At 41.3% G+C, this 16,081-nt stretch overlaps 2 protein-coding genes across 6 annotated transcripts in view; both read right to left on the bottom strand.

Annotated features, from left to right (window-relative positions):
• znf704 (zinc finger protein 704) overlaps positions 1–8,616 on the bottom strand; it is a 61,800-nt gene extending 53,184 nt beyond the window's left edge. The window contains exons 1-2 of one of the 3 annotated variants that reach the window (XM_038725918.1): positions 7,733–8,616; positions 1,959–2,143 (exon numbers count right to left, since the gene is read on the bottom strand). In XM_038725918.1, the coding sequence (XP_038581846.1) occupies positions 1,959–2,143; positions 7,733–7,993 (446 nt within the window). In that variant the 5' untranslated portion in view covers positions 7,994–8,616. Of the gene's footprint in view, positions 1–1,958; positions 2,147–7,732 lie in introns of all 3 variants that reach the window. The other 2 variants (XM_038725915.1, XM_038725914.1) reach the window with 2 other exon arrangements.
• A 2,020-nt stretch (positions 8,617–10,636) lies between these two features.
• The window catches only part of pag1 (phosphoprotein membrane anchor with glycosphingolipid microdomains 1), a 47,762-nt gene continuing 42,317 nt past the window's right edge, over positions 10,637–16,081 (bottom strand). For all 3 annotated transcript variants that reach the window (XM_038725920.1, XM_038725919.1, XM_038725921.1), the window contains 2 exons: positions 13,052–13,111; positions 10,637–12,771 (listed from right to left, as the gene is read on the bottom strand). In XM_038725920.1, coding sequence (XP_038581848.1) covers positions 12,409–12,771; positions 13,052–13,111 — 423 coding nt within the window. In that variant the 3' untranslated portion in view covers positions 10,637–12,408. The remainder of the gene's footprint in view (positions 12,772–13,051; positions 13,112–16,081) is intronic.

The following is a 16,081-nucleotide window of genomic DNA, read 5'->3' as shown; positions in this document are numbered from 1 at the left end:
AAACTTTGTCTCTGGTTGTTTCTACTTATGTGGGGAGTTTGGCTGATAATTTCACACTAATGATACTTTAAAGATGCCTGGAAAGGATAAATACAAACACGGCTTTGGGAGATAACTTGGTTGTGCGTTATTGAAATGGTGTGTGTGTGCCCGCACTAATAACTGGAAAAGATTTTAAAAGGTCATAGTTTCTCATTCCCATTATATCAGGATTATTCTATGTTGAGGGTAAATGATTTATAAGACATTCCCCATGGCTTTCTTGTTGTCCGAAGGTCTCATTAAGAGGATAAACAGGAACTTGGATTATAAAGCGATCATCCCTGAGCAGAGGTAACAAGCTGATCTTGCGCAAGGGCAGTGAGATGATCAATATGCTATTCCACAATACAACCATATAAATATCAATATTGTGGCAATCCCAATGCAAGGAGATAATTATAGTGGGACAGTTATAAAACTTCTGTCTAATCCAAGGAATAGATTCAACTTAAAAAGAGATTTTTACTCTTAATGGGCGACAAGAGAGAGCTAAATCAATGACTCGTCAGCAAATAACTATTCAATTTAAAGGAGGACTCAGGATGCAGTGATAAAGCTGCCCATAGGGGCAACTTTTACTGTACTTTTGAGCAAGTTGCCATCGATTGGACAAGTAATGGGGAGTGATGTTCGATAACTGTACATTACTTTACAAGGTATTAGTGTTGCACATTTAATAATGAGAGAGTGTTGTTTCTTTATTAGATGGATCTTCACTGCCATGCACTGCTGTTTAATTGCCCTATTGTGTACCAGCTTCAGTGGTGGATTATGCTGACCTTAAAATTACATTTGCATGTGTATATGCTGTAAGAGAATCTAAATGTGTGAGGGAACCGCTCATGTATCATAACACAATTACTGTTTTCATTTGTATAGGGCTCTGTCTTACATACTGCAGGATCACATGGATTATGCTACCTCACTTTTAATAAAACATGAAAGCCACAGCTGTTCTCCACACATTTCAAGCACATGTCTTCTTATGTCTCTCTTAGCTATATGGCTACAATATGTTAAAATCAGTCGCAGGTGTGCAGAGGATGAGAGCCATGGATCTTAATCTTGAGGCAATAATGGTTCTGTGCACTGAAGAGGTCAATAGGGATATCTCAGTCCGTATTGCCTTTGCTACAGAGCAAAAAAGACATGCAGTACTATAACTGATGCCGTTTACTATGTTAGTTGACTCTCGGGGCCTTGAGACCGTGTTGCAACACTTTTACAATTTGGGAAACCACCAGATGCCATTTAAATAACCATAACCATAATTGCTTCAGCGAGTTAAGGCAACAGCATAAGATTTGCCTAAAAATGACCTTTTGTACACAACACTTCAATATGCAGGACTGGGATTAAATCTTAGACCAACTTGTATGACGGCATATGATAATATATATATGTGTGTGTGTGTGTGTGTGTGTGTGTGTGTGTGTGTGTGTGTGTGTGTGTGTGTGTGTGTGTGTGTGTGTGTCAAAAAAAGTGTAGTACTGTCAAATTACATTGCATTCACTGGTATCTGGTCCTCGGGGCGGCTGTGGCTCAGGAGATAGCGCGGGTTGGCCGTTAATCGGAAGGTCGGCGGTTCAATCCCTGGCGGTTCAATCCCTGGCTCCCCCTGGCTGCGTGTCGAAGTGTCCTTGGGCAAGATACTGTACCCCGATTTGCCCCTGGCGGCTATTCCGCCAGTGTATGAATGAGTGTGAATGCTAGTTTCTGTTTAGGCTCAGTGTATGAATGTGTATGACTGGTGAATGCAGATGTAGTGTAAAAGCGCTTTGAGTGGTCGAAAAGACTAGAAAGGCGCTATACAAGTACGGAGCATTTCATGCATGCATGAACTCAAGCCAAACTCTTGACTCACTGTCAAAGAATTCGCACGCTTGCACCACACACACACACACACACACTCCTACCTGGCATGAGGGACATCGATGCTGGAGGAGACCACTTTGCGTTTCTGCTCTAGCAGGGACACTGATCGGGTGTCAGGGTCCCGGCCAACCCGCTTGCCGTCCACCGCCCGCTGCTCCTCCACCGCTTCTGGGCTGAGGGAGCTGCCTTCTACCTTCTGGCTTTCTGAAGATCCGTTACTGGAGCTCTGCTGGAGAGGGTTGTGAAGAAGAATAAGTCAGTGTGTGGGTTAAAAAACAAAATGTACGAGAGGTAGTAACAATGATGATGAGCCATGAAAAATGAAGATGCAAAGTTATGCAGAGTACAGAAACAACGCTCCTTTGGTAAAAGGCCCAGGGTCAGGAACATGTAATTTATTTCTGATTAATGCCAAGAAATACTGCCCATTTAAATTACGTACTAAAATATCACAGAAATATTACTTGAAAACACTTATAAAACACAGCAGCAGATATAAAGTTGGGCTCTCTGCTCTGGACCTGGCTGTTGAAACCTTGCAACCCAAATTTTGCACATTTTCATGTTTACATTTCAAATGAAGGAGTTAGTACATGGCCCAGAATGGTTTAATTTTCCAGCCTCTTGAGCTTAAACAAGCCTTTCGAAAACAGATCGGATAAACTCAAAAATGCACAGTGGTCAGTTATAAAATTAGGCTGTTCTTCTTAGTTCCTGCAGACATTGCTGTTGACAAATCTATTAAAAGTGCTTTCTTGTCACGAAAAATAAATGAAACTTCACACAAAATGATGCACCTGTGACCTAAGGCCTTTCTTGATGGTGGCTCTTGAGCCATTTGTTCAAAACTTGTAAATTCAAAAACTTTACAAACTGATAATAATAAACTATTTCTAACGACACAGGGCCTTATGAGAGGAATAATCTGTGCATTACTTTAACTGTGGAGACTCTGACCACCAGTAACGTTACGGAGTGGGTCCAAGCTTTGTTTGTATTGTGCATGAACACGTGGGTGCTGCAATACATTATTTCATTGATCGGTATGTGTGGCAGTGATGCACAAAGTAGCAAAGCAAAACCAACACGGATATAAATATTAAACAATAGCTAAAAAAGCCTTTGCAATGTGAAGGAAAAGCATTCAAAACATTTGTTGTTATTTGTTAGGATACACACAATGCATTTGGGTGAGAAACACTAAATGTAAACAGAAACTATTTTAAAAGATAATTCCACAGTCCACAATTTCTAAAGTGGAAACTATATACCATAACTTATGTTACTCGCTTTTAAAAAAAATATTATTTTAATAATAACAGATAACATCATTTTTATAAATTGTTAACTGAAAAAAATATATAACCCGAGTTCTCCCTCAATTTTAGAGGATCAAAAACATTTCAGAACCTGAAATACAAGTTTCATCGTGTCCTTTTATCATTCAGAGCACATTGTTGCCAAAAAGATTGTAGCTGGTGGATGAAGTTCTAATGCAAATGGTGCTCTCTGCCATTTGAGTTCACCCTGATGTCTCTATGAAGTCACAGGGAAGCACTGCAGGTGAGCTGTTGTGTGTAGCATATCATATCCTAGGCTATTAGTGAACAGATTTAGCTGGTTTCACAGCAACTACACAGCAATTGTGCTTCTATAAATTATTTGCCTCATGTTTGATGGCTTAAAAACTGATGAGGAAGAAGTTGTCAAAGTGAGGGAATCAGAACCTATGGGTCTCTTTGTTTCAGCCCTTTGTAGTCCATCCACAAAACACACACACGGAGAACCTTGCTGCCACGAAAACCACATGCAACAACACACACAAAAACTCCATCGAGCAAGGCAGCACATGTCAACATTTTCCCATGCCATACACGCATACCAACAAAGGAAAACTATTTCTCCCATCACAGTACTCTGAAAACGCCTACCTGTAGCAGGGTTAAAAAATAAATAAATAAATAAAAAACAGCTCAACATCATCTCTTCTCTTACACAACAGCAACGAACGGCATCCTTCTGCACATGAATACCTGCTTGTACCTACGCACACACCAACACACACATCTCTGTAGGTAACCAAAGCCATCAAGCTCTTGGAAACACACTGAGAAAACGCCAAAACACAGCCAGAGGGACATGCACGACTGCCCATGCCAACGGAGCGTTCAGGAGTATGACATGATGCAGGCCAGTGTGTGTGTGTGTGTGTGTGTGTGTGTGTGTGTGTGTGTGTGTGTGTGTTCTAGATCATTTTCTCAAAGCACTGTAACACGATTAGGCTCAACTGTGGAAAAGCCAATGGCACCCTGTAGTCAGTCACTCACACGAGAAAACCAAGAGAACAATTTACTTAGATTAATAAGGTAAAAAAACATGAGAAATGAGTATCCGGTGTCCCTCATGATAGAAGCTGGTCGCACAAACACTCAGTGGTGCGCAAAACGCTCTGTGAAAACACAGACTTGAGTAAAACAACAAGATGGATTACACCGGCTCGGGGAAGATTAGGTGTTGTGTGTAGGACGGGTGTACTCCTCGGATAAAACAAACGGCAATTCCATCCTTTCGCCAGGCTTATGAATGATGGCATTTTATGGAGCCAGGAAATTGTGAAGCATATCAAATTGGTAGTGAAATTTGAGTTTCATGTGTCAAAGCTTGTAGTATGTATGTATGTATGTATGTGTGTGTGTACCTGCCTGTGCACAGAGAATATACCCTAAGTGTCCCTCATATCCCCCGCTCTTTATCTCTCCCACTCATAACGTACTTGCTTTTGGGCAGTTTGTCAAGCGTAAAGATTCTTGAACCTTTATGGGTCAAAGGTCATAATAAAGCAAGCTGACACAGACCATAAATTGAATCCCATGGACCCTGTGTCCCAACAGACAACAGTGTCTTTTAGCTTCTATTGTTCTTTGTTGCTAAGAACTGTTTGCATTAGCACATTTAGTGAAAATGGTGCGGATTAGGAATGTTAATGATTACTCTCTGGTCTCACACTGCCCTTACACAGCCTAACATTAGATTTTCTAAACCTATATGACCAAACAATCGCTCGAATGATGAAATTTTCAAATCGCAAAAACCTGCAATTTTAATTTAAACATGCATAACAAATGTTGCTGGCGAATTTACTCAGCTGTAGCTAATAACTAATTAACATTCACGCCATTAGTTGTCACTACATGAAACTCGTGTGCCGTTGACGTTAATACACTTCAAATCTAATGATTAATATCAAGCATTCTACCAATGTAATAACTTTCTAAGTATGTTTCTTTTGTAAAACTAGCTAATTTATGTCCATGTTTTTTGAATAAAAGAACCCACAACAGCAAACAACTGCATTATTCCATCGGACTGTTTTAATGTTAAAACAAGATGAATTTGTGAATTTGTTACAAACAACTTGTTCAAAACTATATACAGGCCTGGTGGTAATTTATACAAAGTAATAGCGATTTAAATTGCATTTGCAATACTCAAATTGTTCAGCCCTAACCCAGTCTCTCTTTGGTGTCATAGAAGAAGTTATTCTTAATGCAGAGGTGCAATTATGTGACTAACATTTTTAGTATGTTTGCCAATTAGAGACATTTAAATACTTCTGAGGGACACACATAAGAATAAGAAAAGGAGATTTAATGTATGTATAAATCTGTTTGTATGTTAGCACATATAACATGTACAAATACAACTCCTTTACCCTAAAAGATTACCCATACATCGTCACAAGGGAGGCATCCAGACTTGACCCTGTGGTCACTGTGCTTCATGTCGATGCTGCTCAGCCAACCAATAAGGACAGCCGACGCCGGCCTGCCTGGGATCAGCGCTTCAGAACAAAGACTCACTCAGATCCCATCAACAAGCTTGCTTCATTGACTCCCATGTCGGCGTACAATCAACACAAACAACAGCAGCAAGAACAACAAAAGCACCAGCAAAACAAAAACAAGCACCGCCTCTTCGTCAGCAGCGAGAGATCTGTGTAATATTGCGCACACAACACACACACTTGCACAAACCAACAAGTCAACAAGTGGTATCCTACTCCCCCCTTTCCAAACAGGGGGCATTCGTTTGCCATTCTGGGCAATATGCCAAGCATCCAGATTCTTTGGAGCATGCCACCCATTGCCAACCTGGGGGTGCCTGCTTTCTTGGTTGCACAGCTGCTGCTCAAACAGGGCGGCATGCCCTCCCAAACAACCACCACTCCAAAAAATTTAAAGTAGTCAGCTCTAACTCATTAAACACACAAATGCACATGTGGGAGAAATCACATTCATGCTTTATTATACACCCATGCACACAAAAAGCAACACAGACGCACATGTGAATCCATGCACACACACACACACACACACACACAGCAAACCCCTCCTCCTCATTTTACGGGGTTGTTTTCGACCTCAGTGGGAACTGAGAGCTGAAAGAGACTTGACCATTGTGCTGACAGGACTACGCTCTCAGCCCCAGCTGCACTACTCCAGCCTGCACCGGTGACTGTAGCGGTATTGTGCAGCAGCTTTTGTGAATGCAGCACTGCATACACAAATGTGCAAATGAAAAACAAGAGAACCCGGGTTTACATTGCATTCCCCATCGGTTAAAGATTTGACAATCCTCCATGCAGAGCTGCTGCATTCCTCTTTGTTAAGGTTTGATAATGCATGTGCAAAGTTAAAGAACAGTTAAAGCTTAATTTGAGATTTACAAGAATTTCAGAGTGTTGCAGCTGTATCCATAAATGTACACCCTCAGTACAGCTAAAATTTACATAAAGGAAACATGAGCTGTCCAGCAAGTGTGGCAACTAACAGTCGATGAACATTTCCGCTTTGGTTACATAAATAAGACTTTCGATTACAGACTGTTGGTTACTTCATCTATAACATCAAAACCCAACACACATGAATGCAAGGCTGCACAATACCACACCAATCAAAATACATCGAAATCAGGCCATAAACAAGCTGTTATCCAGTCACTCCCTCTCTATAAAAAGGACAGAACACACACACACACACACACACACACACACTTCCTCTATGCCAGAAACAGTGTTTTCATCCAAGAGCTGGACTGGCTTCTCTTCCTCCCACAATCTTTATCTGAGGCTGTGTGACACCAAAGTATACAAGTTGGAAGGCAATTAGGTCACTGCTAATTAGACCCATATCACAACTACAAATTTGAACATCATCGAAACTTCTTATCCTGCACCCTAATGGCTCAGGAAGCCTACACTATCTATTTTTTAACCGTTGTTAAACAATAATAGCCTTGATGTGCAGAATGAGTTCACATAAAGCCATATAACATTAAACTGGGTGACAAGTTGCACCATCTATAACTAAATGAAAATGGCCAAAATTTAATATATTCTTTTAGAGCTATTAGTGCAATTAAAGGCAGGATGCGCAAAATGGTCTGTAATAAATGAGATGTATAAATCATAAGCATATGTGTAAAACGCTGCAGTCAGAGCGTGTTTGTTTGCTTCGGCTTACCCACCCACTAGCCCACATAAACATTGCGCAGGCCCTATCAAGCCCTTTGTCCCATATATATGATGTCGCCAAATGTCATGACAGCATGTTATTTGATGCAATTCGCATTATGGCTATTGTGAATAATACAGATGTTGTCCCAGCTGGTTAAATTTGTCATCAGTGGCTGCAGCAGCGGCGGTGACACCGTTAAAGCCGCTGCGTGCAGGAAGCGGTTAAACGCTGCAAAACACCGCACAACAAAAACTGTGAAGCGCTGCCTGCCTGCCGGGGAGCTTTGCCCACACACACACCTTCAAGCTGGACTTGAGCGGTACTTTGGCCGCAGTCTGGTTGAACCCCGCGGCTATCTCCTCCTCGGAGAACTCCTTGAGGCTCCCGTCTTGCAGGAGGACGGTGTAGACGCTGCGCCGAGCTCCTGCGGCCGAGACGTCTCTGTTTTCCTGCTTGACAGCCTGGACCACTCCTGTCACCGGGGCACCGTCCCCCGTCGGACTCGGCGCATAAACGCGGCTGCCGAGGATGGACCGCTTTACCAAACGCCTCGTATGCATGTCTAAAAGTGTCTCACTGAATGCAGACTCGGCGAACCGGTGGATTTAAAACATTAAACGTCGAATTATAACCAGTAAACAACGTCGAGAAAAATACAAAACCGCAGCGGGTAGACTACGCGCTCCAACAGCCCTGATAAAATGTTAGAAAGCGGCAACATACTCGGAAGGCGACAACTCCAAACAGCGTCCCAAATGCACCACACTCAAAAGCACCGAAAACTGAAGGGGAACTACAAATTAGCACCCTGCAAGAGCCCACAACATGAAGACGATTCATTCGCCGCTAAACAACCTCCACATCCAACCGGCTACCAATCTCCCTCCGTTCGACCTGTTTGTTTTCCCCACTGCTCCCTGCGAGCTGAGGGGGCGGCGGGAAAACACGGATTACCGCCACGCTTGGGAACCGAAATGACATTTGTACACGATTTAACAAAATGGCGGCTTATGCGTAGAAAAACGACTCGGACATCGGGGAACGGAAGCTACTACGTCGAATTATTTCACCTCGCTCGGCCGTGCACGCTGCCATCCCTCCGCAGGTGTTGAACACGGTTGAAAACACGGCGGTGAGGTGACTCCAGCTCCGGCTATTGCGACTTCCAGTCCGCGTCCGGCGCCGACCGAGCAGAGCCTCTACCGGCGGAATGCTGCCTGTAAACATGTGCGGTCCGGTGGCCAAGGCGGGCTGCGATTGGTCGGAACAGTACACGCCTCCACAAGCCCCACCGCTCCCCCTACTCCTCCGACAGAAGGTAATGCAAGCCGGGAGGATGCTCCATTCAAAACAATGACGCAAGGATGCAGAGGAAACGAGAAGGGAGGGAGAACTGGCAGAAGGAAAGAAAGGGAAAGGGGGAATTTAGGCTAAGGAAAGGAAAACTTCGACCAGACAGACAGGCTTTATGCTATAACCTAGTTGTTAAAGCGTGTAGCCTACTTTCCAGGTGTCATGGGACTTCTAAATTACTATGACCTGGTTCTAAAATGGATGTTATGGGCTGCACTGGTCTGTTTTTGTGAATGTAAACACAACAGGTTCTTCAAAAAAAATTAACTTAACATGCCATTTTTATTCTACTAAAGGCACTGGCGTAAACATGCTCCAACATCAACCCTTCATAGCAGGTATCTGCCCAAATGTGAGCCAACCCACCCTTTAGCCAGGCCCATCAGATCATTTTGACAAACAGTGCTATCAAGGGTTTCATGTGCAAATAGTAAATTTAGCTAACATATATAGATATGTATGAAGGTGCAAATGTAGGCTATAATGGTGAATTTAGGTCAGCCTTGCCAGAAGTGCAAAATACCTGTATTTAATGTAATGATAACAGTAAGCCAGCAGTCATATCATACTAAAACCCTCATGTGAGCTACATCCTGTGCTAAATAAGAAACCTAAAGTGTGATCTCACAACATGGCACAAGTTCACAGTGCTTTGATAAATCAAGTTTACTAATTCATTCATCGTGATTATCTCCCCGTGTGGCAGAGAGAATATACCAAATAATGTTATCACAGTAACAAATAGCCTAATTAAAGTCAAATGTAATGTCTTTAGAAAATCATATGCAGCTTACAATCTTTCTACATGACAGTGAATAAAAAGACACAGTGACACAATTTATTATATATATATATATATATATATTTAATAGAACAATTCATGTCATAAAATATTTACATGCAGAGAATGGAAACCAGACAGAGTGGAGTGACAGATGTGGCCATAACTTCCAAAACAGGCTTTGCCCAGTGATCAAAGGCAGGTGTCACCATAGAGTTGTCTGCTGGTTGTAGGGGGAACAAATGGTCTCATTACAAAGAGTAGTGGAGCTGAAGGAGGGGCAGTGAGGGAACATCTCCAAACCTCTACCACACCATATTCCCTGAGGGGGATTGGGGGATTGTGTGCGTGTGTGTGTGTGTGTGTGTGTGTGTGTGTGTGTGTGTGTGTGTGTGTGTGTGTGTGTGTGTGTTTATATGACCAAGGAAGACAGCTAGAGAGAATAAGTGATTTTAGGTAAGTATCTATTAACTGTGTGTGTGTGTGTGTGTGTGTGTGTGTTTTGGCAATAAAACACCCCATTTGAGAGATAATTTCCTTAGAGAACATTTAAAATGTTATAATGTTCTGTGAACACCATTATATCTATGATATTATGCCACCAACCTGATACACACAGCCACATCACTCGGTAGCAACACTTAACAATTTTTTTGGGAGCTAAATAACAATGATAATTTTCTCTATATGCAGAAATGAACATCATTTGTTTGAGGACTTAATTTTCCTGTTTTCGTTCCTTAAAATACTGTGAATGGATCGCATTTCAAATCCTCTTTCACTGTAGCATTGCTGGGATGTAACAGCATTTCAAATGTCTGATATCATTTATAGAGCACGGGTTAGCTGTGTTTGTCTGAACCACCAACAAGCTCCTGCATGTCTAATGAAACATGAAGCTGGAGATACTGTAAGGCTGTAATATTTTGATGTGGGTGGAAACAGATGACACCAATTTGTCTGCAAAGACGGTAGATAATGTAGCAGTGGAAGAAATATTTACAGCAAAAAGCACTGGCCGTGTTCATTTGAAAATGAATTAAACAATAGTATTGAGACATTATTTCAGTTTTTTTTTTTTTTTTTTTTTTTAAATAAAAGTACCACACATACAGTTTCTTCAAATGCATGTACCAAAACATTGTACCATATTACTGACATTTGATTGGTTACAACTTCTCAGAACTCAAAAGCTATGTGACAACTTTGAGTAACAATACAAGGTAAAAAGCTGTTGGAAAACAGGGATTAAGTTTTCCTTAAAACAAGGCAGACATACATCAGTGCTCTTAACAGACTTATTTTAAAATGATACCACTCTGGACATTGTACAAATAAGTAATAGCTCACATAAAATTCCAGCAAGTAACAATTGGTTAAAATAGTGCTATATCTATATTTCCAAGCCTTGTTTGGCATGACGTCGGTACAAGCTACAAACAGTTATGGTTTTCTCAGAGTGCTTCTATAGTAAGTTAAAAAGCATTAGTTATTTAAATTGTGCAGCGATGTAACTGGATTGTGATAATGCTTTTGATAAGCTGTATATAAATGCCGTACCATGATATCAAACTTTGTGCTTTAAAATCATCAGGGATGGCAACTGAAGACTGTACTGTACCAAGAGTGAGCTCAAAAAACATGAAAAAAATACACTTGATCAATGGATTTGCATCAATAATGCAAGTTTGTTATTTTTATCACATTACACATCTTCTGAATTTGTTTGGACCCCATGCAATTCAACTTTTAAACAATGAATAAGAAAGTCAGAGAAAATGTACCTTTACAACTGTCATTATCTTACAGCTCACTTTCATTTTGTATCTTAATAAAAATGCTAGAAACATCTATAAAACCCTTTTTACTTTTCTCTCACAGACATTTCACAATTACACAACAACACGCATCATCAAATAAATATGAATTTCACAAAAAAATGCTGACATGGACTGTAAAACGTCTAAAAATGCTTTCAGAATGTATTGTGAAACCGCCCTCCTTCCCTTCTGCAGATGAATAGCCTCAACAAAAGAACATGCAGTTAAAAACTCGTCATTTCTATTTGATGGCGTAATCTATCGACTTCTACTGTATTTTTGCTAAGCATTTGGTCACAGATAAGACTGGCTTTTCATTTCCATACCTAGAACCCATTCACAAGAAATTCAAGCAGAGAATGCACTGTGGAGGTACTACCAACCTGCCAAAGAGTAGCCAAGAAATACATCATCTGAAGCCTCAATAAAACGTGACGCTGAGTCACCTGGATGAAGCTAGAAAGTCACTAGCAGCTGCAGAAGGGACTTGATAATGTTACCTTCATAACATTAACATTAAGTGCATGAATTTCATGATTATATGGCACTGAATTCTTGGTATCTTTGTTTGGGTTGTTTTTAAATCACAGGCACTGATAGTGTCCTCAGCTAACCCTTAAAATGCTGCAATGTGTGCTGTGATTGGATATTTATTTGATAGTTTATTTATTTGATCTTTTTCACAATCACATGTTGTTAAATGATGCGCACATATGTCAACATGACTAATGAGGAATTTAATGATGATCCAAAGTGCACTCTTCTACATGATTAATAACGACTGAGGTACTAGAGTTCATTTTCTAGTAGGCCTACCAATACCATTGACATTCACCCTGGTTGATAAATTAAAAGTTCAGATATGACAAACCGTACCCAAGCTGTAAAGAGGACACTCATGCGTTGATGATGGATGCTGATGCCGTTTTCCCCAAGTCATGCACCAAATGCATGCTATAGTGACGTCTGTAAGGTGTAAGAGAGGGAGCTCATAACAAACCGTCACAGATGAAGGGAAAACTCAGAGGCGGGACGTTTCCTGGTCCAGACCCAACTCTCCAACACTCTCGTAATCAGGCTCTGCCTTGGCAGCGTCGGTCCCCTCCGCTTCCAGCTCAGCCCTGTGGTCATCATCCGGGCTACTAGTTTTTGGGATGCGGATGGATTCGTAGCCGGGATCTGTGCACTCCGTGGCGAGATCCTCCCCCGGCTGGGGGTCGCTGGGCTGGCTGTAGATATCTCGGACAGTGGCGTAAAGGTCACTGGAGGAAGAGGTCGTGACAAGGCCTTTGATCTCTGCGATGCTACTGTAGTCGTGCTCTTTGTCGTCCTCGTTCACAGCATCATCACAGTTTGTTTTGTTGACTGTAGAGTACACTGCTGACTGAAGGACAGAGAAGAAACACATTGTTTTGGTTATTACTTGCACAAAACGGTTATAAACATACCTGCATTTATTTAGATAACAGGAATGTGAACATTGACGGATTTGTACCAAAAGAACCCTGCTAAGTTTTTCCCTCATAGCAAATTGTGTATGACTATTATACTTCTTTTTTTAATTTTTTTGGTGCTTGGAGCATTGGCATTCACAGAATAAAGTGCTGCTGTCTCGGGACTGGAAACGACAGTTTGGGGAATAAGGGAGTTTAACACACACTTACCTCACTGTCTGAAAGAATGTGGTTGTGGAACCCCGGTGCGGGAGACAGAGGGGAGTGTAACTAGAGGAGAAAAGAACAAAAGGTAGATTTAGATATGGCAGCCACTGTATCAAAAAGAAAAGACTGAGTGCAGTATCAGACATTTAAAACACGCCTAAGGCTTGTAGCCTTAGGCTTATGGCTCCTAAAAGTGGCTGTTGGGAACATTTGAGGATTCATCACACATTTTTATTTTTAAGAATTGGGTGGCACCTTCCTGTCGTAGAGTTTAATCAGTTCTCTTATAATCAAAAAAGCAGCAAGCTGTAATACTGAAATTTGATAGAGGTGTTCGAAACAACTTTGAGGGCATGCAGTTAAGATATGGTTGCATTGATCTGCATTACTTAAACATGCTGGCAAACTATTGACCAGTTCTCAAAAACGCAAACACCAATGGAAAATCTCTTTGAATGTCTAAAGAGAGTGCGTGGTGAGTGAACTTCTAAACTTTTCTCAGCAGTAGGAAAGATTTGCTTTTTTCTTCCTGTGACACATATGAAACTAATGTTGTATATGACCACCCATTCATTAAGAAAATTATTGAGTGAAAGTCAACGGGCAGTGGAAGAGAGTGTGATGTTTTTGTGCACGGCCTCTATCCACTTTGCCTTATGATCGATGAGGGAGCCATTAATCAACAAAGCACTTCTGACAGCCGCCCCAAACACCTCAGGAGTCTAACAAGAACCTCAATACCATTGCCAGCATTGACTAAATAGTTCATATCTGAAGTCTTGTGACACTAATAGGAAAACATTGCTTTTTTTGTATTATTTTCTTGACTGGATGTAGTCCTTGGTTGGCAGTATCAAGGTTAATGCACTTGTTGAGGCACAGTACTTGGAGCTTGTCAAGGGCACATGGCCACATAAGCCATGCTCTTATGTATTGAATGAACTGAGAACTGCGCACAGAGATCATCCATCACACCATCTGCCCCGGCTTTGTGTCATAGCATCCTCATGCAGATACATGTTTCTCTGGCATTTTCTCAAAGAGCATAAATCAATATGATTACTTTATGGATAACTCATGTTTGGAGACATGATTACTTTTATAGATCTGACACGCTCGGCAGCAGATGCCCTTTTCATTTCGCTTTAATTAGCCGACCAATTAGGCAGAGTGCCCCAGAGGAGTCTTCGTATGAAACATGGACGCAGGTGACTTGACCCAGTCACTGCACCTCTTGTGTGTGTTTCACAATATTTGTTCATCTAATTTTCAGCCTCCTTATTCTTGGCTCAAGTATTGTTGCAAATTAAAGCGGCATTTTCATTAAGTCAGTCACACAGTCAGCAATAAACACAGTATTTAACCTGGGTTTGATGCACATGGGCATACAATTTGAGTCTTAAAAACTTTATTTGATGCATATAAAACTAAGATAAAGACCTATAACAATACGTGGACGGTTGTTTGTTTCGTGTCAATACATGCAATGTTACATCTGAGAGATTAATATTTTGACGTATTACAATAAGACCTTGTGTGTGTGTGTGTGTGTGTGTGAGGCAGGATTATGGGAATGTGTTTATGTGTACGTAGGAGAGACAATGACACACAGAACACGCAGGTATGACAGTAAGCTGATTATAGCAGCCTCAGAAGATGGACGACTCAGGTGTCAGCGTGTCAGTAATGCTGACGTGCATGTTGACATACCGAAGCAGTATGAATACATCAGATCTGCATATATTATCTGTATTCCCTGTCTTGCACGTGCTCATTCAAGTATATAAACAACTCTCAACGAACTGTAGCTATGCAAATATAAAATATATATAAAACACATCAACACCCACTCAAATTATAACCTATAACGCACACTCATATTACATGCTCAAACTGTCTGTCTAACAATAGTTATTCCCTGTAGCAGCTCAACAGTGCTGACCAGCAGTTTACCTGTTCCCAGTTTATATCCCAGCAGCCCTCTGGCTGGGTCAAATTCATTTCCTGCACGTCACATTAAAAGCCCACAGGCGACATGTAGGCAAATGACTGCAAACAAGTGTTACTGCTCTTTATGAAAGTTCAATAACTGTACAACTACAAAGGGAGAAGCTGTGAATGAAAGGTCACAAAAAGACTGTGTGAGTGTGTGTCTGAGACAAATGTTTAACTAGAAACCAAGTGTATGTATGTATGGGAAAATGTGTGTATATGAGAAAGCCTGAATCTGTGTGTTAACAGCATTTACCGAGCTGATACCTGAGGGGATTCCTCTCAGACATTTACATACAGGCACCCCAGCATTTGCACAGATGAGTGTGAGTGTGTATGTGTGTGTGTGTATGAGGGACAGACAGAGAGTTACTATAGCCTGTATCATCCATCATGAAGCCAGACTAACTGTCATAGTGATGGTGGCCAGCTGGCGCTCACTAAGCTCAGACACACACACATGCACAAACACACACACTTGGTTTGACAAGACAAATCACTGACTGCTCCTGGTCATACACAGGCGTAAACCACGGAGAGTCGGAAACATTCTGTGTTAACCTTAAATCAGCCCCGGGGAGTCTATGTGTAGCAGAATATATGTAAACACATACATGCCATAGTATCTGTGTGTGTGTGTGTGTGTGTGTGTGTGTATAATGTGGAGGGATGGGGAGAAATAACAGAATTAATGCTGGGTCCGTCTATAAATGAGTGCATTTTTATGTGTGTGTGTGTGTGTGTGTGTGCGTGTGTGGCTGCCAGTATGCGTTGGAGATATATTGTAGTTCAGTAGATCAAGATTTCATCATAGAAACGGGGGTCAGATGAGGCCAGACTCTCCTGCTGTCCAAATGAGCAGCAGTGATTAACTAATTGCCCACAACTGCAGAGACAAAGGAATAGAGAAATGTGACAAAAAAGAGAAGAGAAATAAGGAGAGCGGGATGAAATGAACAGAGGAAACGAGAACCAAGAAGATATAGTGTATTAAAGGGTAATTCTGGTCTATTACAACCTGGGTCTTATTTTCAAAGTTTT

Source organism: Micropterus salmoides, unplaced genomic scaffold (assembly GCF_014851395.1).
Source record: "Micropterus salmoides isolate LMB-PRFRI ecotype aquatic unplaced genomic scaffold, ASM1485139v1 Ms_hic_scaffold_17, whole genome shotgun sequence".
NCBI classification, from domain to species: domain Eukaryota; kingdom Metazoa; phylum Chordata; class Actinopteri; order Centrarchiformes; family Centrarchidae; genus Micropterus; species Micropterus salmoides.
The sequence above is the reverse complement of the archived record's forward strand: the minus strand, read 5'-3'. Positions and strand labels throughout refer to the sequence as shown.